Raw genomic sequence first — 22,230 nt, 5'->3', positions numbered from 1 at the left:
GGTGGGAGTGCACATGGCACAGACACGGGGGCACGGGGCCTCATTTTCTTTCCTTGTAAAGTGAATTCCCAGAGGGTTCCGATGCTTTTGCTTGGCAGAGCACGGGAAGAAACATTTCAAATGTATTCCATTGTCTTTCTTGGTGACAGAGCAGCCTCCCCAGCATGTTTCCAAGTGATTCTTTGTAACCATGTGCCAGCGACAGCGACAGCGGTTGCTCCCTTCTCCTCTCAAAGTGAGGCAATAATGAGTAGGAAGAAAAAGTGCTTGCTGCAAAGCGCTGATTATTATAGTTCTCCGAGTGCTCTGCCCCCACCTGCTGAGGAAATCATGACTTTGACGATGGAGGGACTTACTGCTTGCCTAGTCATTTGCAAGTTTAGAAGACCTACAACGTAGGAACCCACTAAGGCCTAGCTACTGAGGCAAAGCCAGCAGAGTGTTTAAAAGGGTGCAACATACTTTAAACGTTTGGCAAGTTCTTCACCTCACTGTCCTCTACCCACCCCAGGGGCAATAATAGCCACATCCCTTGGGCGGTGGCCCCTTGTGGCACAATGTAGCTGGCACATTTTCTAGGACCTGAGCTAACTGAAGGTGGGACACTCACTATTACAAGCACAGCATGTGGCTGCTGTCATCATATAAGCCTGGCTGGTGGGAAGTCCTTTCAAGATGTGGTGCTAGCCCAGCAGGGTGGGGGATGGGAAAGAGAAGTAGAGGCAGGATTTCCAGAGGTTTGCTTTTATCAAGTGCTTGCTGTGGTCTTGAGGAAGTTTGGGAAACTTCCAGGGTCCTCTCTGCCTCCTTTTCCAAATGGAGGATGGCCAGTGGCCTCCTGGGTTCTAAGGTCACCTGACTGACGGGATGCACTGGCGTCCACTGGGAACAACGGACACAGGCTGCTGTCATTCACGGCCCCTTCCCCAGGCCTCCTGGCGCTCTGGGCTGCAGTCAGCTAGCAGCGCGGTAGCTCTAACCATTTCGCAGAGTGAGCTTATATGTGTGCTGATTAGTTGGTATAAAGATCAAACGCAGATTCTACCCAGATTTTCTAAGATAAGCACTTACAGGGAGAAATGGACAAAGGAGGTATCTGGAGGAGTTAAACTGCACTCAGTCTGCTGAGAAAAGGCACTGTAGAAAGACTTATTGATTAAAAAAAAAAAGTTGTAGCTGGACTCAAAGGCAGGGGGTGGGGGGGTGGGGGAGGGGGATGGGATGGAGAGGAGGGGTAACTTGTATGCAGACTCACAAGCAAGAAAAGCCTGTGTGAGGAGGTGGCTCCAGGCGAGGGCAGCATCAGGAGCATTGGAGGGGGGGACCGGAGAGGCTTTGTAAGGGAGGGCTATGGAACTGAAGGTGTCACTGCCCCTCCAACAGTCGAGTCAGACCTGGAACCTGCAAACGTGACCTTATTTGGAAATGGGGCCTTTGCAGATGTAATCAAGTCAAGCTGGGGTTGGTCTCACTGGCTTAGGGTGGGCCCTAATCCAATGACTGGTGTCCTTATAAGAGGAGGGAAATTTAGACATAGCGACACTGACACAGAGGGGACAATGCCAGCGACACTGACGCGGAGGGGACAATGCCAGGTGAAGACAGGCAGAGTTAGGAGTGACGCTGCCACAAGGCAGAAGTGCCAAGGAGTGCTAGGATCTTAGCTCAGGCTGCAAGGATAAAATAACGCAGACTGAGGGGCTTACACAGACATTTATTTCTGCACTGTGATTCCTGCCTCCCTCCCCAACCTGACCTGGGACCACTCTCTCCCTTGCTCAATACACTGTAGCCACTCTGGGCTACCTTCCGCTTCTTGATATGCCGAGCTCTTCCCCGCCCCAGGGTCTTTGCACATGCTACTCCCTCTGCTTGAAAAGCTCTTCTGGCTCTTCACATGGCAGCCTCCTTTTGTCCTTCAGGTCTTGCCTTCAATGCCAACTCTTCAGAGAAGCCTTTGCTGACCACCCTCTCCAAAGTAGCATCCCCACGGTGGTAGGCCCAATAAACGCCCCCTTCCAAAGATGCGCATGTCCTAATCCCTGGAACCTGGGAATAGATTTTGTTTCATGTGAGAGGGAGTTAAGGTTGCACATGGAATGAACTTTTGCTAATCTAGTCTTTAAAACAATGATACTATCCTGGATTACCTGGTGGGCCCAGCATAAGCATAAGGGTCCTTAAATGGGGGCAGGAAAGGCAGAAGCAGGGACGTGGCATCGCGAGACGGCCTTGCCGGACCATTGTGGGCATTGAAGACAGAGGCGGGTGCCACAAGCCAAGGAACCGGGGTGACCTCAGGAGGTGGAAAAGGCGAGGGTCCTTATTCTCCCTTAGAGCCTCCAGAAAGGAAGGCCACACCTTGATTTTAGCCCAGTGAGACCCATTTTGGACTCCTAACCCCCAGAACTGTCAGATAATAAATCTGTGTTGTTTCAAGCCACTAAATTTAGTCCTTTGTTACAGCAGCAATAGGAAACGAACACAGATCTTAACTTCAGTGCCAACCCTTCAGAGAAGCCTTCTCTAACCACCTGACCCAAACTAGCATCCCACCCTCCTCTAGTCCCTCTCTTGGGCATGTCCAGGTGCTAAGCACTGTTTTAGGCCCTAGGGATACAGCAGTGACCAAGACATTCAAAGTCCCTGTGCTCACAGAGCCTACCTGGGGATGGGGTGGGGGACACAATAAACACATAAGAAAAATAAACAGCGTGGCAGATGGTGAGAAATTCTAGCGAGGAAAAGCAGATCCAGGAGGAGGAGAAGGGGTGCTGGGGTCGGGGGAGTGCGCTGTGTAAGTGGCCTGGTCATGGAATGCACCACTGAGGGTGACATGTGGGCAGAGACCCGAAGCCGGTGAGGGAAGGTGGCAGCTATCGGGGGGAAAGAGCAGGCCGGGCAGAGGAGAGAAAACATAATAGCTAGTGCAGCCATCTAATTCATCATCTAAGCCAGGGCCTTTGAGACTGAAAGTGGCACTTTTAATAACTGTGCTGGACCAACAGGCAGAAACCTGGACACAGGTCACCTATCAATGGCAGGGTCCCCAAGCTGTGAGGGCAGGTGGCTGGAGCACAGTGAATGATGAGGGCGGGGGTAGGCGTGAGGTCTGAGAGGAAAGGGGGTGGGTATGACCTTGCAGCCTCTGAGAACGTTGGCTCTTACTCTGGGGAGCTGAAAACCATGGGAGAGTTTGAGCAGAATAGTATGGGATTTATGTTGGAACTGAATACGTGGTGGGAACTGAACACGAGGGCACCAGGACAGAGGCGGGAGGCCAGTGAGGGCTCCTGGGTTCCCCCAGGACTCCTGCACAGTGGGTGCAGGGAGATGGAGTCTGAGGGTAGAGCTGAAAGGATTTGCCTTCCGACAGGAAGTGGGGTGAGGGAAAGGGGATCCGAGGTTCACATCTCATTTCCTTCACGGACCTTTCGAGTCTTTAAGTTGCTGGTTTGCATATGTGCTTGTCATCAGTCTCTCTGTAGCTGGAAGATCCACAGGGTGGGGACCGTCTGTCTGGCACAGCACCCAGCGTGGTACGAGTAAGCATTCAGGGAGTGAAAGAATGGATGGAAAGGAACTGGTATTTTCATTTTCTCTGTGTCAATAAGACACATCTGAAACAAAAGAAATGAAAGAAATGCCTTGCCCAACATCATGGTCGACTCAGAGACAAAGCTGGGCTCATCGTGGGTCCTCTACAGCACTGGCAGGCTGGGATTCGCGACCTCTCGGCCTCCCATCCTTGGCCCACCCCTTGCCTTTTTTTTTAAAGATTTTATTGGGGAAGGGGAACAGGATTTTATTGGGGAACAGTGTGTACTTCCAGGCCTTTTTTCCAAGTCAAGTTGTTGTCCTTTCAATCTGAGTTGTGGAGGGTGCCGTTCAGCTTCAAGTTGTCCTTTCAGTCTTAGTTGTGGAGGGCGCAGCTCAGCTCCAGGTTGGTCCAGTTGCTGTTGCTAGTTGCTGTTGCTTGTTGCTAGTTGCAGGGGGCAACAGCCCACCATCCCTTGCGGGAGTCAAACGGGCAACCTTGTGGTTGAGAGGACACACTCAAACTAACTGAGCCATCCAGGAGCTCAGAGGCAACTCAGATCAAGGTGCCATGTTCAATCTTAGTTGCAGGAGGCACAGCCCACCATCCCTTTGCGGGACTCAAGGAATTGAACTGGCAACCTTGTGGTTGAGAGCCCACTGGCACATGTGGGAATCGAACCGGCAGCCTTCAGAGTTAGGAGCATGGAGCTCTAACCACCTGAACCACCGGGCCAGCCCCCCTTGCCTTTTTTTGAAATGTGGTGCCATAGTTAAGTAATGGCCTTGGAAGTGCCCAGGTTAGAAAGCGGAGGCACCAATGATAAGGAAGTGATTTCACAGAGAAAAACTCTGAGTGCCCCTGATACGAGAACGGGCACTGAATTCCAGACCCCGCAGAGATCAGGAGTGTCACCTCCATCCCACTGGCAAGACACGGGGGAGGCTGAGGACGGGTCTTCCTGAATACCTGCTTCATGCCGACCGTGGGAGCCTTGCCAAGTTATCGGTCCTAATAATTTAGGAGGAAAGTATGTATTTTTCTGACGTGTATTAACGAGCTACTTTTTTTCCTTGTCCCTAATTTTCCCCGGTGAGACAGTGAGCGGCGCCTGGACAGCGAAGGTGGGAAGGAAGCAGCTACCTGTAGCTTTGTGTACTCTTCTCTCCCCCAGTCTAGGTCACGGGACGCCATTGCCAAGCACCAGCTTGGGGCTGTGTGTGGCAGCTGCATTCTGATCATGTGTGACTCCTGTGGGTTTGCACTAGGAAGTTGTCAGGTTGCGTGCAACCTGGCAGTAGTGAGCAGATCACAGCTACTCATCGGCAAGGTCACCTTTCAAATTTGCTGAGTGGGCTGATTTACCCTTCAAACAGAGGGACTGGACTTATTGGACCAATTCTCGTGAGAAACTGAATGTACAAACAGGCAATGGCCAGGTCATATATAAAATAGGACTTTGACTCGCCACCTACAGCAACCTGCCCAGGAAACCATGCCCCTTACCTGCAATAGCAGCCCAGGAAGCCAGCCTGCTGTCTATCACACTTGCAGGAAGGCACCTTCCTACCTCTACTGACAATCAAGGGGCTAAACAACTTCTATAGCAATTGACCCAAAAGGACCAGATCTAGATTACTAACTGGCAGCTTCGCTAATTTTTGTCCCCCCTTCCAACTTAGGATCAACCAGAGAAAGCCAAATATGTACCCCGAACTAAACACATAGGACACCCCGCTTCTAGTGAGGCTGCAGCAGCCTCCGATCAGGGCACACCTGGGTCTTCCCTTTTTGCCTCTGCAAAGCTTTCCCTCTCTGCCTGCCTTTGAGTCTTTGCCAAAACCAGGGGCACTGGCCTACACCTTTGCAAGTTCAGAACAAATAGCCTTTGCTTTTCTCATTTGGTTGGTCTTCGTTTATTTCCAGTTAACAAAGGACGAATGAGGCCTTCATACGTGTCTGTGTGCGTGTGTGCGCCCACATACAGGCAGCACAGAGTTAGATATTATTCTAAAAATTAGTTTCAATTTGCAAAGGACTGCGTTTTAATTCCAGGATTCTTTGGCAAAAGGTATGTCTAAGTAAAGGTGTGTCTAAGCAAAATGCAGGCACTTCCCCAGAAACTACTGTGTCCTGAATGTCATGGTTCTGAATTTGCCTTGAGTTCACTTAAAGGTGTAACCTCTGAGCGTGGGTGGCCGCTTCAGGCGGGGCAGCCCTGAGATGGAGAAACTAGTACAGAAAACTCTCCTCCCCCCTCCCCACCTCCCCAGGCATGCTTCAGGCTGGGAGGCAGCAGATTCTGGGTAACAAGGATCTTTATCTGGTCTTAGAAAGGGCTGTGACGACAACCACAGGTGGGCAGAAACACCAAAGGCCCCAGGTACCACTGGCCGGAATCGCAGAGAGGGGCCTGGGGTCAGAGAGGAAGGGGAGGCCTCTGTGAAGTTGCCGTCACTGTGAGGGAGGGAGGAATTAATGGGCCTTGAATGGACCGAGAGAAATTTAGGTGACCGGCAACGACATCTGCTATGGCCAAATACGTAACATTTTTATTAAAAATTTAAAATCTAACTCTGGCTTCTAAACCAACCAGATTTAGCCTTATGGCTTTCTGCCACTGACCTTGTTTGACCAGATTTAGGGTCCGGGAGTTAGAATGGGGACATGGCTGCCTCCCTGGGTTATGTTGCATTGGAATCCCAAGGGCCTGGGACAGAGATGAGTGGTTCGATGTGGGTCTTTGGATGTGTCTGTGCCACCAGCCATCTGACACCCCATGCCCCTCTGCCCTAAACACCCGCCCTGTCATTCGGCATCACAAGGGGGACACCCAAGCTCTCCAAACTGAGTGCATTATCACCATGTCAGTGTTTCCTGTTGGCTGGCAGAATCCTTTCTGGCAGGTTCGATGCTATATTCAGATACTGCATTCAGGTTTCCAGCACCCCATCTCAGGGACATGTGTCCTTTGTTTTATCCTTAAAATCACCATTTTCTCTGCCTGGGTTCAAATCCTAATTCCTCCCCTTACTTCACACACGTCCTCTGTGCCTCCGTTCTCTCGTGAGAAAAATGGTGGTTTAGTGCCTCCTTCTTGGGTTGATGAGACAATTAAATATGTCAAGTGCTTGGAGGGGTCCCTGGCACATACTAGGCATAGCAGACATTTTAGCGATTAATACGCAAATGCGCTAGTGGAGAGGGGGACCGGGGCGCTGGGTGGTGGAACGCATTCTCAGGCCTCCAGGGCTCCAGAGGCAGCCCTCCCAGGAAGGAGAGAAGGGATGTGGCAAAAACCATGTAGTGGCTGAGAAAATTGTACTTGAAAATAAATGAGATGCCCCTGGAGACGCTGAAATATTTAGTGGAAAGGGCCTCGGAAAGGCTGCTAGTGGGGCCAGAATCAGGCCTCAGTGCTTCTGACACTGTAGTCCCACTTTGATTGTGAGACTGAGGAAGCCTAGAAAACAGGGAGATGCCTTTTGAGTTTTGGCCATGGAGGCCTGCTACCTGGTGGGCCAGCCCACCAGGCTGGAGGGATGGACAGGTAGATGGGTGGATGGATGGATGGACGGGTGGACAGGTGAATAGACAGGTGGATGGGTGGATGGATATATGCGTGGATGAATGAGTAAATGGGTGAAAGGATGGGTGGATAGATCAAGCATCTTCAAAAGATATATTTAGCAAACTTCCACTTATATCTCGTTGACCAAAACTGTGTCACATGCCACCCTTAGATGCAGAGGAAGCTGGGAACATAGTACAGTCGTTGTGGTCATTTAAAATGGGGCATCTTCTTATCCTGAACAACATTATGGTTCTACTGGTGAGGAAGAAGGGCAGAGTGGATGATGGGCATGCCGCCGGCAGTAACAGCCAGAGGAATTGCATTTTAGCTGAACTTTGCAGGAAGCCTAAGAGTGGAAGGGCGCTTTGAGCTGAGGAAGCAGCCTAAGCAAAGGTGTGGAGAGAGCAGAGAACAGCAGAGGTGCAGCGAATGGCTCACAGTATGTTCTGTATAAATGTTAGCCCGTCACTGTTACTACACCCAGGCAGAGGATTCTGTGGAAAGGATGTGTGTTTCAGCCTAAACTGGAAAGAAATATTGCATTAGACAATGAGGTATGAAAGACCAAGCGAGCTATCGTTATTTTTGAATCTCTACTACAGCTGTTATGTTCTTGCTGTTCATTCCCATCTTGCCTCTTGCCTTCTCCTTTCTCTCCTCAGCCACTCTTGACAAAGATTTGCCTATTTTGTCAGTCTTCTCCAAGATCCAGCTGTGGTTTTGTTGCTCCTCTCATTTTTTCCTTTAATTTCTTTAGTGTTTCCTTCTCTTTCCTTCTACTGTTTTTGTTGTTTTATTCTATTCTCTTTCTTGCTCCTAGAGTTGGACACTTAGCTCATTCGTTATGAATGTTTTTTCCTTTCTAATGTGTGTGTTTAAGACTGTAAATCATTCTCTGTGTACTCCTGTAGCGGTATCCTTCTAGGTTTAGCACGTAATGATTGAATGCTCTTTCGGTTCTAAACATTTTCTGATTTCCCTCATGATATCTTTGACCTTTATATTAGGTGATCCATGAATTTAAATTTCAAAACATAGTGGTTTAAAAAATTAGCTTAATGATTTTATTTTCTAATCTTATTTCATCGTGGCCAAATATCAGTTCTTTGTATGGGTTGAGAATGGCTTTGTGACCTACTGCATGTGTGATTTTTATAAAATTCTATAGTCTCTAATTCCTGGATCTAGGAGTCTGTTATTGTCCACTAATCTTTAAGAGACTATCTCTATTTTTGCCTGCTTGATCTATCCATTACTAAGGGCTGTATATCACATATATTATGATATTCTGCTATGATGGTACCTGTGGCAGCCATGGCCAGATGACGCTTAGATTTCCCTTCAAAGGACCCTACTGCGCAGAGTATAGTTAGCCTAGAGCTTCCACCTGCGACACCGTCAGATCCAATGTGGCATATACACCAAGATCACATTCCCACCTCCCATCTCTCTGGGCCGCCCCAGCCAATGACTTATCACCAGGGGGTACGAGAGCTGACAATGAACTCACAAGACTCCTTTAGTGGGCAGTCTTTGCTTGGGGACTACCCCTCAGCCTGGCCGAAGCTTTCTCGGAGTCCATCACAGTCTGTGCCTTCCTCCTTCCTTCCCTCACTCCTTTCGCAGACGTCAGATTTGCGTAAGTGGTCTGAGGCTCCCCCAGCCTGCTTCTGCCCCTTCTCCCTTTATCCTGGATAGCTGTTTCCCCCAATAAATCTCTTTTGTGTCTAATCCCATCTTGGCATTTGTTTCTTGGATGATCCAAAGTAGCACAGTGGGTTTGTCGACTTCTTGTAATTCTGACAGTTCCTGACATGTTGTTCATTACATAAAAGTTCAGACTTATATCTTCTTGAAGTTCCTATTATCATTTGTAACAATGCTGTTTATTCCTAATAGTACATATATCAAAAGATTCTGTATTCCTTGGGAGTGACCAGTTAGCTTAGTTGGTTGGAGCGTGGTGCTGATAACACCAAAGTTGCTGGTTCGATCCCCACATGGGCCACTGTGAGCTGCGCCCTCCTTAAAAATAAAAAAAAAATAAAATTAAAAAAATAGTATCTGTATTCCTGAACAATATGTAGTGCTATTTCATATTTTTTAACTTTAAAATGGTCATTTTGAAGTATTCCTCTGCAATTTGTTTTTTGAGATTTATTCACGTAGGTACATGTAGTTGCCATTTATTTATTTCTACTGCTCTATAGTGGTCTGTCATGTGAATAAAATACAATCTATTTATCTTCTCTGCCACTTAAGGACATTTAGCTTATTTCCATCTTTTCTCTATTACACATAATGCTGCTGTGAACATTCTTACACATAGATCTGGAACTTATACATGAAAGTTTCCTTAGGATGTTTGACCAGAAGTAAAACTATTGGGTCATAGCAAGTCACTAGATAGTGTCAAATTGCTCTACAGTGGTCGTCTATCCTCTGTGTCTCTTGAAGTTTCTCATATATGTATCTCTCTACACTGCATTATGGATTTTTTTTTCAAATCCTCTAGTTCATCAATTCTTTCTTTATCTGTGTCCAATCTGCCATTAAACCTGCCCTGAATTTTAAATTTCAACATTTATATTGTTCATTTTGAGAAGTTCTATTTGGAGCTTCATTTTGTTTGTCTTTTAATTTTCATTCTGGAAATTTTCAAAAGCATATAAAATTAGAGACGACATAATAAGAAACCCCTATGTTTTTATTACTCTTCATCTTCTGCAAGTATCAGCCCGCAGGCAGTCGTCTTTTATAGATGCTCTTCCCCACCAGAGCTCAGACGCCATATCATTTTACCTGTAAATATTGTTCAAATCTGTCTATTCTTGTTTGATGTAACGTATTATGATCTTCTTGAGAGTTTGAATCTTTCATTTTGACCTTTAATCATTATAAACATTCTTATTCATATACAGCCTTCGGTCTCAATCCCCCGTTTCTGGCGTCTGCTGATGTGTTCAAGATGACCTCTTTCTTCACATATACTGAGATTTGATATTGTGAGCTCACATTTGGAGGAGCTTTTTTATTTCCTGGGGATTTCCTGTGACCTGATTTGTAAGAGTGTCCCTCTACAGCCATTTTGCATCTGCTTTACCAGGTGGTCCAGGGTTATCACCAACCTGGGACCAATTGTTTTCTCTTCACAGGAGACTCCCAGACCCAGAGTGCAGTTTGGACCTCAAACCCACTCAAAGCACGGGCACGCAGTTTGCATTTGGCAGAGGATCCTTTTTGAAGCCCCCGCTGCTCGTACCTGCGCTGTGACAGACAAGTTTCCTTGTTATCCCCCTGTGCCAGGAGGCAGGGTTTTCTAGCCCATCCTTTCACTGAGAGATGAGCCCTGAGAGGAGTCACAGCTTCAACTCTCCACCTCCTGTTGGCTGCAGGTCTTATCTCCATATCTCATCTCGACAAGGAGCCAAGGCTCCAGGGTTACTGGCTCTGATATCCCTCCACCTCTCTCGCATCGGCCCTGAGGCAGCTGTGGCTCTGGTGTAAAATTACAAGATTACCACCCCGGTGTTTCCTTCTTTGTTCTGGTCCCTGGAGATACCCCTCCCTTGCTTGTTAACTCAACCATGCACTTAACAATTTATTTATGATATGCAGTTATATTTTATCATGCATTTCTATGTTTTCGTAGGGAGAGCTTTTACACATTATCCTAGTCAAGATTTTTGTCAGAACTGAGTCCCCTTTATTGTGAAAGGTAGTTTAATTAGTTTCTTACTCACAATTTAAAAATGAACTAACTGATACACTTACCATAGCAGTGCGCCCAGATCAGACGCACCTGCCCTGAAGCCACTGCAGAGGTCCACCCATTCTCTCTGGTCCTGGCCTGCTAAGGACTTTGGGTTTGAATGGGTCACCTGCACTACACAGGGGCAGGTCCACTCATGACCCTCATTCACGGTGACTGCACGTCGGTCACCCTACAGAGCCTTTGAAGACAGAGCCCCTGCCCCTTTCTTTGGTACCAACAGGCTGTGGTTTTTACTGCGTGAAACATACGGATTGCACTCTGTGTTGTTCCCATTTTGCAGAAACTTCAGAATTTTGGATTTTGCTGTGATGTGGCCTTGGTCCATTTTTCTTTATAAATCGGCTACATTCATCTCCAATACTGATTTGTATCACTGCCACTAAATAGCCCACCAGCAGAAAATGGCCTGAGTGCTCATAGCCCAGTTATTTTCCTGTCAAGAAGAATCTAAGAGATGGAGCAAGTTTCACCCCGTCATGCCCACAAATCTTTAGCTCTTGTGCACAGTTGCTGCTGTGTCATTGCTTATGTTCTGGTCTCAATGAGGGGGCCAGGCTTGCCCCTCCAAACCCCTCTCTGCTCTGCTACCAGGTCCCTATCAAAAACCCTGCTCAGAAGGTTTCTTTTGGGGGACGATGAAAATGTTCTAAAGTTAGATTGTGGTGATGGTACAAACTCTGTAAATATACTGAAAACCATTCAATTGGACACTTGAAGGCGGTGCACTTAATGATGGTATATAAATTAAATCTCAAGAAGGCTATTTTTTTGTTTTGTTTTAGTGCATGAAATTAGATGGGGGAGAAACAACCTGCTTGGGTACCCAAGACTTGCTCATCCACATGACCTTAACCTGCAGCCAAACCAAACTCCCCACGACCCCTCCCATGTACCCCCCTGCCCCGTGCACCATAACTTTGCACCGTCTGTCCTCTCCCCATGAGATGCCCTTGCCACTGACCCCGAGTTGTCCTCTGCTGCTGAGCTCCAGCATGGCTTTCTCCAGGAAGTTTCTCTGACCCCCTGTGAGTGCCTAAATATCCGGCTTACCTCTGCCACTGCTCCGGTACCGTGGGATGGAGGGTCCCAGTTTGTCTCCTGGGGCGGTGTCTTAGTCGTTCTGTTTCTCTAGGACCTGTCTTGGTGCCTGGCTCTCAGTCCATGTGTCAGCTAGACCCAGCTGGCTGCATGATGCCCCCATTGAATTTGTGCCTGTGTAGGCGCTGAGCACAGGGTGGTGAAGTCATGTGGAATTACGAAGGGTGTGGTTAGAACCTCCTCCCTCGAGCCTTCTTAGCCTCTGATTTAGCAATCACCGATTAGCAATTTCGCAAGATCCACCTTCCTTATCTTTCTGGAATACTTCTCTGCTGAGGTACCTTTCCCTTGGGTGTGGAAAAAAACTAGGGGACGACATGTACTAACTGAATGAAAGAGAGGGAAAAGGCTAATTAACATTCAGCTAAGAGAGAAAATGATTTCTCCTATCAGCAATAAAAACTGACAGCTCTATCAGACACTGAGCCGGGGCCACAGAGCCTGGCAGGCAGGTGGGGAGGGAAGCCTGCAGGCCTGATTTCGAGGGGTAAAGAGAGCTAAGGACAGAGCCTGCTGGCTGCTGGGAATCAGGGAAGCGCTCAGGCATCCAGAGGCCTCAGCTTGGGAGGTGAACCCCGTTCGTCCACGTCGCCCCTCCTTCCTGAGCCAGCCCCAGCAGGGGCATTCGCACTGTTCAGGTTTTATCCCCCCCCTCCCCCAACTCAGAGCCCTGCCTCTCCTAAAGGCTTCTCCCTGAGCTCTCGTTTCCTCTGACCTTATCATAAAAGGAAGCCACGTGATATCTATTTATGGGAGCGGTGTGGTCTGGGGAGAGGGGGCTCACAGTACGGGAAATCCAACGGCTGATGAAATTGCTCTGGCCTCTGGATCTCTCCATGCCATGAATGAATAAACGGGCATGGGGGCAGGGCGCTGAAATCAAACTCCGGTGATATCTGACAGGCAAGTTCCTTCTTGAGTGCCACGTAGGTAATTTGTCCTATAAATCAGAGCTTATAAAGCAGATCAGAGTTAATCGAGCTCAAATTCCATAGCTTTAATATGAGAGGAAGTGCAGGAGGAAAAAAGGGGGGAAATGCGCTCATTTGTTTGGCCTGGTAGGGAAGATGTTTAGCTTTTAAAAATATAACCATTCACTCTCTATTTTAAACATAAGTGCATTTTGCTGAAAAAGAGGGGGCCAATGAGACAGACACAGCAAACGACCTGAAAGCGATCTAAGACTAGCGCAGGTTGTTTCTTTTCATTGAAAACACACCAAGAGGCAGTGGGGGCGTGTTTTGTATACAGTTCCTGACCCAATCCTCCCTGACACACAAAAATGAAGCATAAAGACCTGAGAACAAGTTCAGTAACTAAGAGCATCAACTCCCCGAGGCATCTGCGTGGGGACGAAGGAAACAGAACAGTCTGCTGAGACAGTGCAGGGCTCCTCATTTCTCCAGACATTCATCTTCAGCAGATGTGGATGGGGGAAAACAGAGGTCCAGGCTGGCCTTGTCAGAGGTGATGGCTCCCGGCTGTGGTTTTCTGAGCCACGCCCAAATGCTGGAATTTGTAAACTGGGATTTCTGATCAGGTCTCGTGTCCAAAACCTTCCACCTTTTTAATGTTCTCAGTATAACAGGGATAACAAGGCAGTAAGCTGAAGGCCTTAAATACCCAAGAATTGACTCCAATAAAATCAATAAATTCAGGTACGTCCCTGGGTACATGTCCCTAACGGGTGATTAGCAGGTGTCTTTCAAGTTGCGCTGCTGATTTTTGAGGTTAACGGCAAGGACATGCTAGCTGTTGTTAACAAATAAATCCCAAACTATTAATGGTTTAACACAAAAGACATTTCCTTACCGATAGCACAGACCTAGATGAGTGTTCAATCATGACTGGTTGGTTCATGATTTCCTCCACACAGGGGTTCAGGGCCCACACCCTTCCCATCTTTTGGCTCCACTACCCCCTAAAGCTTCGTCTGTCAGTGCAAATGGAGAGGGCAGAGAAAGAATATTTACTTCTTAACTACATTGGCTTGGAAGTGAGGTACAGTACTTCTGACACCCTATCAGCAAGAACTGTTCCTATTGCCTCACCAAAGGCAAAGACAACTTGGAAACAGGCCCTGGCTGGCCGCTTCCTGGCAACACCTCTGTGCTGTTGGGGGGAGGAGCATGACTTTTGGTAGATGTCTGTCTTTGTCTCTGCCGAACATGTCTGGGTGCCACTTTCAAACATAACCCAATACATAGAACTGAAAATGAAAATATATAGAAATTTGTGGGATGCAGGTACAGTGGGGTGAGAGGGAAAGATACAGCATGAAGTGCTTACATTTGAAAAGAGGAAATCCAGTTAATAACCTAAATTCCTACCTCAGAAAACTAGAAAAAGTATGAAATAAACCCAAAATAAGCAGAAGAAAAGAAATGATAAAGAGAAAATCAATGAAGCAAAAACTGATTCTTTGAAAAAAGAATGGATAAAATGCATAAGCCTCTAGAAAGACTGACAAGGTAAAAAGAGAGAAAATACAAATCACCAGTATCAAGAATGAAACAAGGAGTATCACTACAGATCCTACAGCCATTAAAAGCATAATAAAGGAGTACTATGAGCAACTTTACACACATAAATTGATAATTTAGATGAAATGGACCAATTCCTTGAAAACCACAGACTACCCAAACTGAACCAAGATGAAAATACATAATCTGAAAAGTCCTATTACCATTAAGGAAATTGAATTCATAATTTAAAATGACCCATTAAAAAAAATCGGCACATCCAGGTGGGTTCACTAGAGAATTCTACCAAACATTTAATGAAAAATTAACACCAGTATTACACAATCTCTTCCTGAAAATAGTAGAGGAGAGAATACTTCTCAACTCATTTTATGAGGCCAGTATTACCGATATCAAAACCAAAGACAGCATGAAAAAAACCTACAGACCAATATTTCTCATGAACTTAGAGAAATCCTCAACAAAATGTTAACAAATCAAATCCAGCAATATATAAAAAGAATTATTTACCACAACCAAGTAGGATGCATTCTACATATGCAAGACTGTTTCAATATTCAAAAATCAGTTAATAGAACCCACTATATCTACAGGCTAAAGAAGAAAAATCATATCAATTAATACAGAAAAAGCACTTGGCAAAAATCTAACACCCACTCATGATTTAAAAAAGCCCTAAACTCTCAGCAAATTGGGAATAGAGGGGAATGTATTCAACTTGATAAAGAGCATCTACAAAAAAATCTGCAGCCCATAGTCCCACAAACATTGATAATGTGCTTTCCTTTTCAGTTGGTTCAAAATACTTTCAAATTTCCCCCTTTGACTTCTTTTTTGACTAATGGGTTATTTAGAAGTGTGTTATTTAGTTTCCAAATATTTGGGCATTTTCAGAGATGTTTCCATTATAAATTTGAAATTTAATTCCATGTGGTAAGACAGCATACTTTGTGTGATTTGAATCCTTTTTTTGTTTGTTTTCTAAAGATTTTATTGGGGAAGGGGAACAGGACTTTATTGGGGAACAGTGTGTACTTCCAGAACTTTTTTTCCAGGTCAAGCTGTTGTCCTTTCAGTCTTAGTTGTGGAGGGCACAGCTCAGCTCCAGGTCCCGCTGCCGTTGAGAGTTGCAGGGGGTGCTGCCCGCCATCCCTTGCGGGACTCGAGGAATTGAACTGGCAACCTTGTGGTTGAGAGCCCACTGGCCCATGTGGGAATCGAACCGGCAGCCTTTGAAGTTAGGAGCACGGAGCTCTAACCACCTGAGCCACTGGGCCGGCCCTGATTTGAATCCTTTTGAATGCACTGAGACATAGTCTGAATATTGTCTATCTTGGTAAATGTTCTGTGTGAACTTGAGAATGATGTGTATTCTGCTGTTGTTGGGTAAAATCTTATATAAATGCCAGTTAGGTCAAGTTGGTCGATAATGTTCAAATCGTCTAAATAGTTACTGGTTTTCTGACCACTTGTTCAATCAATTATTGAAAGAAGGGTGTTGAAATCTTCAACTAATAGACAAATTGTCAACTTGTCTATTTCTCTTTGCAGAGCTGTCAGTTTTTGTTTCAAGCATTTTGAAGGTCATTTTTAGGTAAACATTTAAGATTGTTTTGTCCTCTTCATGAATTGACCCCTTTCTCATTGTTATATATACCTTCTTTATCCCTGATAATATCTTTTGTTCTAAAATCTACTTGGTCTGATACTAATATAGTCCCACCAGTTTTTTAATAGCATGATATATCTTTTTTCATACTTTAAGTTTTAACCTATTTGTGTCTTTATATTTTAAGTATGTTTCTTATAGATAGCATATAGATGGATTTTGCTTTTTATAATCCAATCTGACAGTCTCTGCCCTTTAAATTTGGATATTTAAACAATTTATATTTAATATGACTATTATATGGTTAGGTTTAAATCTATCATCTTGATATTCATTTTTTTTAAAGTTACTCAAATATGCCTCAAATTTTAATAAAATCCCCTATACACACATTTATTTGCTACTGAAAATTGAAATAGCACATCAAAAAAATTTGCTACAAATCAAAACTTTGAAAACCAGAGCATCTAATGCACCCTGCCTTAATCACGCTCTAGCCAAACCACCCAATGTCTTCTTTTTCACATTCTTTCCACACAAAAGTTACTTGCTTCTAATTCTTGATGTTGGGTTTCATCTTACTGACTTCAGGCTTCGAAAACACATAGGCAATACTCAAGACTTATTAGTGCTTCTTTAGGTCAAATAAAAAAGTGGAACTGAAGTATATTGAAGTCATTCAAATGCAAACTACATAGATTCCTTAGAAGTTACTGGTATCAAAGTAGACAGGAAAAAAATGCAAGAAAAAAGACATCACAGAATTTATATCTTAGGTTATCAAAATATTGGTATAGTCTGTCCTAGCATAGAAGAGCTTTTCCTTCCTAGCTGCATAATGATCCTAAAATTACTAGCAAGAAATAAAACAGTACCAGAATAAGGTACTGTTGGCTAAATGGACTCCATGTCATCATTATTCTCCATGCTAATATTATCAGAAGGATCTCCATGATATAGGCAATAACGACAGCTACATCTAAATCTTCTGAATCGTGATTCAATCTCAATTTTCCTTTCCTGTGGGTCTTTTCGAAGCAGAGACAGGGTGCGGTATCTAATAACTTGTAACATCCTTTGCATCCTTTCTTTCCGAGCAGTTGCCAGTGTCCTTACTCCACGTCTCCTCCTGTGGACTATGCCTTGACCCAGCCCCAGTCCAAGCCCCTGTAAGTTTTTTTCTCTGTCCTGCGGTTGGGGTGAACATTCTGGTAGAAGGGAAGGGAATTTGGTACTAGGGCTGAGAGTCAAGTTACTAAGGTTCTTTGCTAGTACTTCGGAGACAGCTTGAGAGCTAGCTGAATCTTCTTCACTGGGCATCTGAGGAGACTCCGGGGTGGAGGTTCGGTTAAGCTTCATTGGGGAGTCCATTGGAAGTCTAGTCACAGCCTGAAGCTCCTCCAAGATCCCCCAAAGGGTTCGAGCGGAGGGTGACGCTCAAAACTCTGAAGTTGCTACAAAGTAGCCTGGAAAGAACCGTAGAGCCCAGAAATAGCGAGAAAAACCCCAATTCCGACGAAACGTGGTGAAAGAAAGAGCTAACCTTGATATTCATTTTTTTTAAGATTTTTTTTTTTTAATTGATGAAGGGGAACAGTGTGTATTCCCAGGACTTTATTGAGGAACAGTGTATTTTTCCCAGGACCCATCAGCTCAAACTCAAGTTGTTGTCCTTCAGTCTTAGTTGTGGAGGGTGCAGCTCAGCTCCAAGCCCAGTCGCCATTTTCAATCTTTAGTTGCAAGGGTCACAGTCCACCATCCTATGCGGGAGTCAAACCGGCAACCTTGTTGTTAAGAGCACGCGCTCTAACCATGTGAGCCATCGAGCTGCCCCTTGGCAGCTCAGTGGCAGCTCAACTCAAGGTGTTGTCTTCAATCTAGTTGTGGAGGGCGCAGCTCACTGGCCCATATGGGACTCGAACCAGCAACCCTGTTTTCAGAGCTCGGACTCTAACCAACTGAGCCATCCAGCAGCCCCTTGATATTTGTTTTTTATTTATCCAGTTTTCTGTTTCCCTTTCCTCTTTTTCTGATTTCTTTTGGCATAATTGAATATTTTTATGATTCTATTATATCTCATTTGTTGGTTTATTAGTTAGAACTCGTTTATTATTTTAATGGTTGCTTGGGGTTTATAGTACAACTTCAATTATTCATAGTCCACCTTTAAGTGATAATATACCACTTCATAGAAAGTAAAAGAACCTTACAATAGTGTGTTTCCATTTCTCCCCTCCCATCTATTAAAAAACCATGAGTTCCTAGCCTTACCTACACAATTCCAGTCCAATACCACAGGGCTCATTCTAGCTCCTGCCTTCCCATATTCACATCTCCCTTCTCTGACAGTGAGAAACTGGGCTCCCATTATTTCAATCCCTCTGTTTGACAGCAGTCTCCTCACCTGTACACTGCCCTTCACCTGTGGGCTGACCCCCACCCCCAACCCGATTAGGGTCTGCCTGCTCCTGACAGCCTGCTTTGTTCACATCTGCCTGGTGGACTTCTGATGAATAAGGGAAGGGAAAAGCCAGTAACTATTTTACAAAGCAGGGAAGGGAAGAGGAAGAGCTTTCTTGCTTTCTAGTAGGAACAGATATTCCAGGCTCATCTTGTCCTTTCTTTTTGCCCAGACTTGGAATCAGCCAAGGGGCCTGAGTTCTTTTTAGTGGAAAATGATGTTTAGATACCACAGTCTGGAAGCTGAGTGCTTTGCTACTGCTTGGTTATTAGTTTCTAGGCATTTTTCAGTGGACAGAGCTGGGAAATACTTTTTGTTTTAAAGAGAAAAATGTATAATGAGTTCATGCTTATATTCCCAGCTTAAATTTAGGATGATAGGGTTTTACTTATTTTCTTTGATTTTATATTTGTTCTTTTTTTCTCATGCTGAAAATCTTGGTTCATAAAACCATTAACATTATTACTTATTTGTTTTACCCATATATTTATATAGAATATATATTACATAATATGTATGATAATATGTAATATAGTATATTTAATTTATATGACATATTTCAGAAAAATAAGTATTATTGCTAACAATCTGATTACTGAAAACAATTTAAAATTTCTTTGTTCTCTCTCTTTTTTTTTAATCTTTAGGGTATCTCATATGCGATAGCCAGTCAAATGACTTAGCTCTTGAAATAGTTCCTATCTGAGTGTCCGAGCCACCAACTTTATACACAGTTACATCTATTTGCTTTTGTTTTCTCGGGGATTTTTTTTTCCATTTCAATTTAGTTTTGTTTTATAATTAAATAGAGCATTTACATGGTTCCAAAGTCAAAATTGTAAAACATGGTATATTTAGACAAATCTAGTTTCTGTCCTCTTTATACTGGTCCCTCTTTCCTCGTTTCTGTGATCTTAGTTCTGAGGTTTTCCTTTTTAAAAAATTATTATTATTATTATTATTATTGGGGAAGATTTTATTGGGGAAGAGGAACAGGACTTTATTGGGGAACAGTCTGTACTTCCAGGAATTTTTCAAAGTCAAGTTGTTGTCCTTTCAGTTGTAGTTGTAGAGGGCGCAGCTCAGCTCCAGGTCCAGTTGCTGTTGTTAGTTTCAGGGGGCGCAGCCCACCATCCCTTGAGGGAGTTGAGGAGTTGAACCGACAGCCTTGTGGTTGAGAGCCCACTGGCCCATGAGGGAATTGAACCAGCAGCCTTCGGCATTAGGGGCATGGAGCTCTAACCGCCTGAGCCACCGGGCCAGCCCAGAGGTTTTCCTTTTTTTAATATAAACAAATACCTTTATATACTTGGACCACCTCCCCTTCTTAGTTCAATGGTATCACACTGTCCATATTTTTCTCCTCTGGACTCTTTTAATGTTAATGCGCCTGTTTTGTGACTTTATAAAGTGGCAAAGGACACAGGTTCATTGTTAAGGGGCCATGTCAAGAGCCTTATGAATAGGTTTATATTTTTCAATTTTCTAAGTATTTCGAATCCCCCCTGTATACACAGAATGGTCATCATTGGTCATTTACTGAGTGTATGCCATGAGCTAGGCTTTTATATGCTATATTCGTTACCTAATGCTGTGTAACAAATAAAGACCAAAATCTTAGCTTAAAGCAACAGACATTTATGATCTCACAGTTTGTGTGGGTCTGAAGTCCAGGTTCAGCTTAGCTGGGTCTTCTGGGTGTGCATATCTCATGGGACTGCAGTCAAGGTGTTCCCAGGGCTGCTGTCATCTCAGGGCCTGGCTGGGGAAGGACCCACGTCCAGCTCACTCATATGGTTGTTGGCAGGGTTCAGTTCCTGGCAGACTGTTAGCTGGAGTCTGCCCTCTGTTCCTTGCCATGTGGGCCTCTTCATAAAGCAGCTCATAATATACCGTGTTTCCCCGAATATAAGACCTAGCCGGACCATCAGCTGTAAGGAGTCTTTTGGAGCAAAAATTAATATAAGATCCGGTTTTATTTTACTGTAAGACTGGGTCTTATATAATAAAATATAAGACCGTGTCTTATATTAATTTTTGCTCCAAAAAACACATTAGAGCTGATGGTTAGGCTAGGTCTTATTTTCGGGGAACCAAGTACCCCTTGCTGGGTCTTGGGTTCCAGCCTGCTCTGTTCTGCCTCCTTCTTCCCCCTTGGAGTTTCAGGGCTTCCATCCTGAGCCCTGGTTCAGGGTCCACTCCCACACCTGCAGCCCTGTCTGCCAGGACCCCTGGCCTCCTCCTGGCCCTGATGCCCACAGGTTCCCACCGGGCTGCACCTGGCGTTTGCCGTCACTTGACCGACTGTGACCCTCCTTGCCAGTAACTTGTGTACTTGGCATAGCTTCTCAGATCCCCGTCTCCCTTCTCTGAAAACATGGGAGCTGCCAGCCCCACAAGGTTCTATGCTCAAGGGAGAAAATTGTTGAAAACAATGCGGGGTAAAACGGGGACTTGCTACCAAATGAGAAAGCTTGTGTATCACTAAAGACACGGGATGCAGAACACTTAACCAGCACTCAGCCAATCACCTTTACTATCAGGAAGGCTGAGCGGAGGGGCTGTGACATCAGGAAGGAGATGCCACCTTATTCCCAGCCACCCCAAGCCCGTCCCCTCCTACCCCTGCCCTTCCTAGCTGACCTCCAGGGGGCACCAGATCTCCACCTTGTGCGGAAAGGAAGAGAGCCAGGGGCAGTGGGGGCTGGGGGTGAGGGGTGGGGAGGGAAATAAAGGGGCTGGCAGAGAGCAGGGCATCCCCCCAATGTCATGTTCGGAGCCTCACCAATATACTGCTAGGGTGCAACACCTGTAGTCCTGCAAGATTCAGAACATCCCTAAATCGCCACATTTGCAGAAAATGGATGAAAAGCTGATCAAACAGACGTTTGATGCTGGGATGAAGAGGAACTGGGTCCAGCAACGTGGAGTTGGAGGCAAAGTGCGGGCTGGAGTTCTGTCAGCTGGAGGTGGAGTCTTCCGTCATCCATCAAGCCTGCAAGGGAAAATGAAAAGGGCTCCACCCTGTTTCTCTTTCTCGGAGCCTGGCCGATGTGGCACAGGGCAGCGGGCAGAGCGCCCAGGCTGTGCAGGGGCAGGCACAGGCTGGGGCGATGGAGATTCTGGGGCCCTGCTTGCTGGTAAACCACAGTGTAGCCTGGAGTTTGGCTCAGAAAACTGACTCAGAAATAGCACCCCGTCTCCATGCCTGGGGAGATAGATGAGCTCCCAAACCAGGCTCCTGGGGCCACCCCAGCAGAACTCTGAATGGCAGTATTCCCCAGACAGAAGCTGACTGCCTTAGAGGAAGAAGAGCCACATACACAGCCATGGTCGCTCACAATTCAGGCACTTTCCTGCTCCTTATGACCTTCCGTCTCCTCATCTGTCTTTCAAGGCAGGGGAATAGGAACCCCTCTCACCTCACGGATGTGGAAGGTGAGGCTCAGAGGCTTCTCACCACTTGCCCAAGACCCCACAGGTAGGCAGTGGCAGGGCAGGGCTTTGAACCCAGATCGTCCGCCCCCAAGTTCAGACTCAGATTCCTCTAAGGCCAACCCTCCCTGGAAAGGTAAGGCTGCGACTTCTGAGAGAGATAAAAAAAAACTGGCAGGAGTTTGGAGCTGCGTTCTTTTGGGGGCACTTTCTCTGGAAAGGGCAAGGAGTGGCCTGCCCTCTCTGCCTGGATGTAC

General features: G+C 45.6%; 2 protein-coding genes across 2 annotated transcripts in view; one reads left to right on the top strand and one right to left on the bottom strand.

Moving 5' to 3' along the window:
- The window catches only part of NFAM1 (NFAT activating protein with ITAM motif 1), a 76,252-nt gene that overhangs the window by 17,851 nt on the left and 36,171 nt on the right, over positions 1-22,230 (top strand). The gene's annotated exons all lie outside the window — the stretch shown is intronic.
- Positions 16,449-18,382, bottom strand: LOC141570032 (developmental pluripotency-associated protein 3-like). The gene is made up of 2 exons (XM_074324944.1): positions 18,349-18,382; positions 16,449-17,513 (listed from the first exon to the last, which is right to left on the bottom strand). The coding sequence occupies exons 1-2, from the start codon at positions 18,380-18,382 to the stop codon at positions 16,972-16,974; spliced, it is 576 nt and encodes a 191-aa protein (XP_074181045.1). The 3' UTR covers positions 16,449-16,971.

This window comes from Rhinolophus sinicus, linkage group LG02 (genome assembly GCF_036562045.2).
Source record: "Rhinolophus sinicus isolate RSC01 linkage group LG02, ASM3656204v1, whole genome shotgun sequence".
In the NCBI taxonomy this organism is placed as follows: domain Eukaryota; kingdom Metazoa; phylum Chordata; class Mammalia; order Chiroptera; family Rhinolophidae; genus Rhinolophus; species Rhinolophus sinicus.
Note: the sequence above shows the minus strand (reverse complement) of the source record. Positions and strands in the feature narration are given on the sequence as shown.

Bases quoted from the DNA above. Each gene is read 5' to 3' on its own strand.
- LOC141570032 (XM_074324944.1), bottom strand. From the start codon at position 18,382: ATGAGCCCTGTGGTATTGGACTGGAATTGTGTAG. The intron at 17,514-18,348 runs GTAAGGCTAGGA...CAGAGTTTTGAG, and splicing joins ATTGGACTGGAATTGTGTAG to CGTCACCCTCCGCTCGAACC.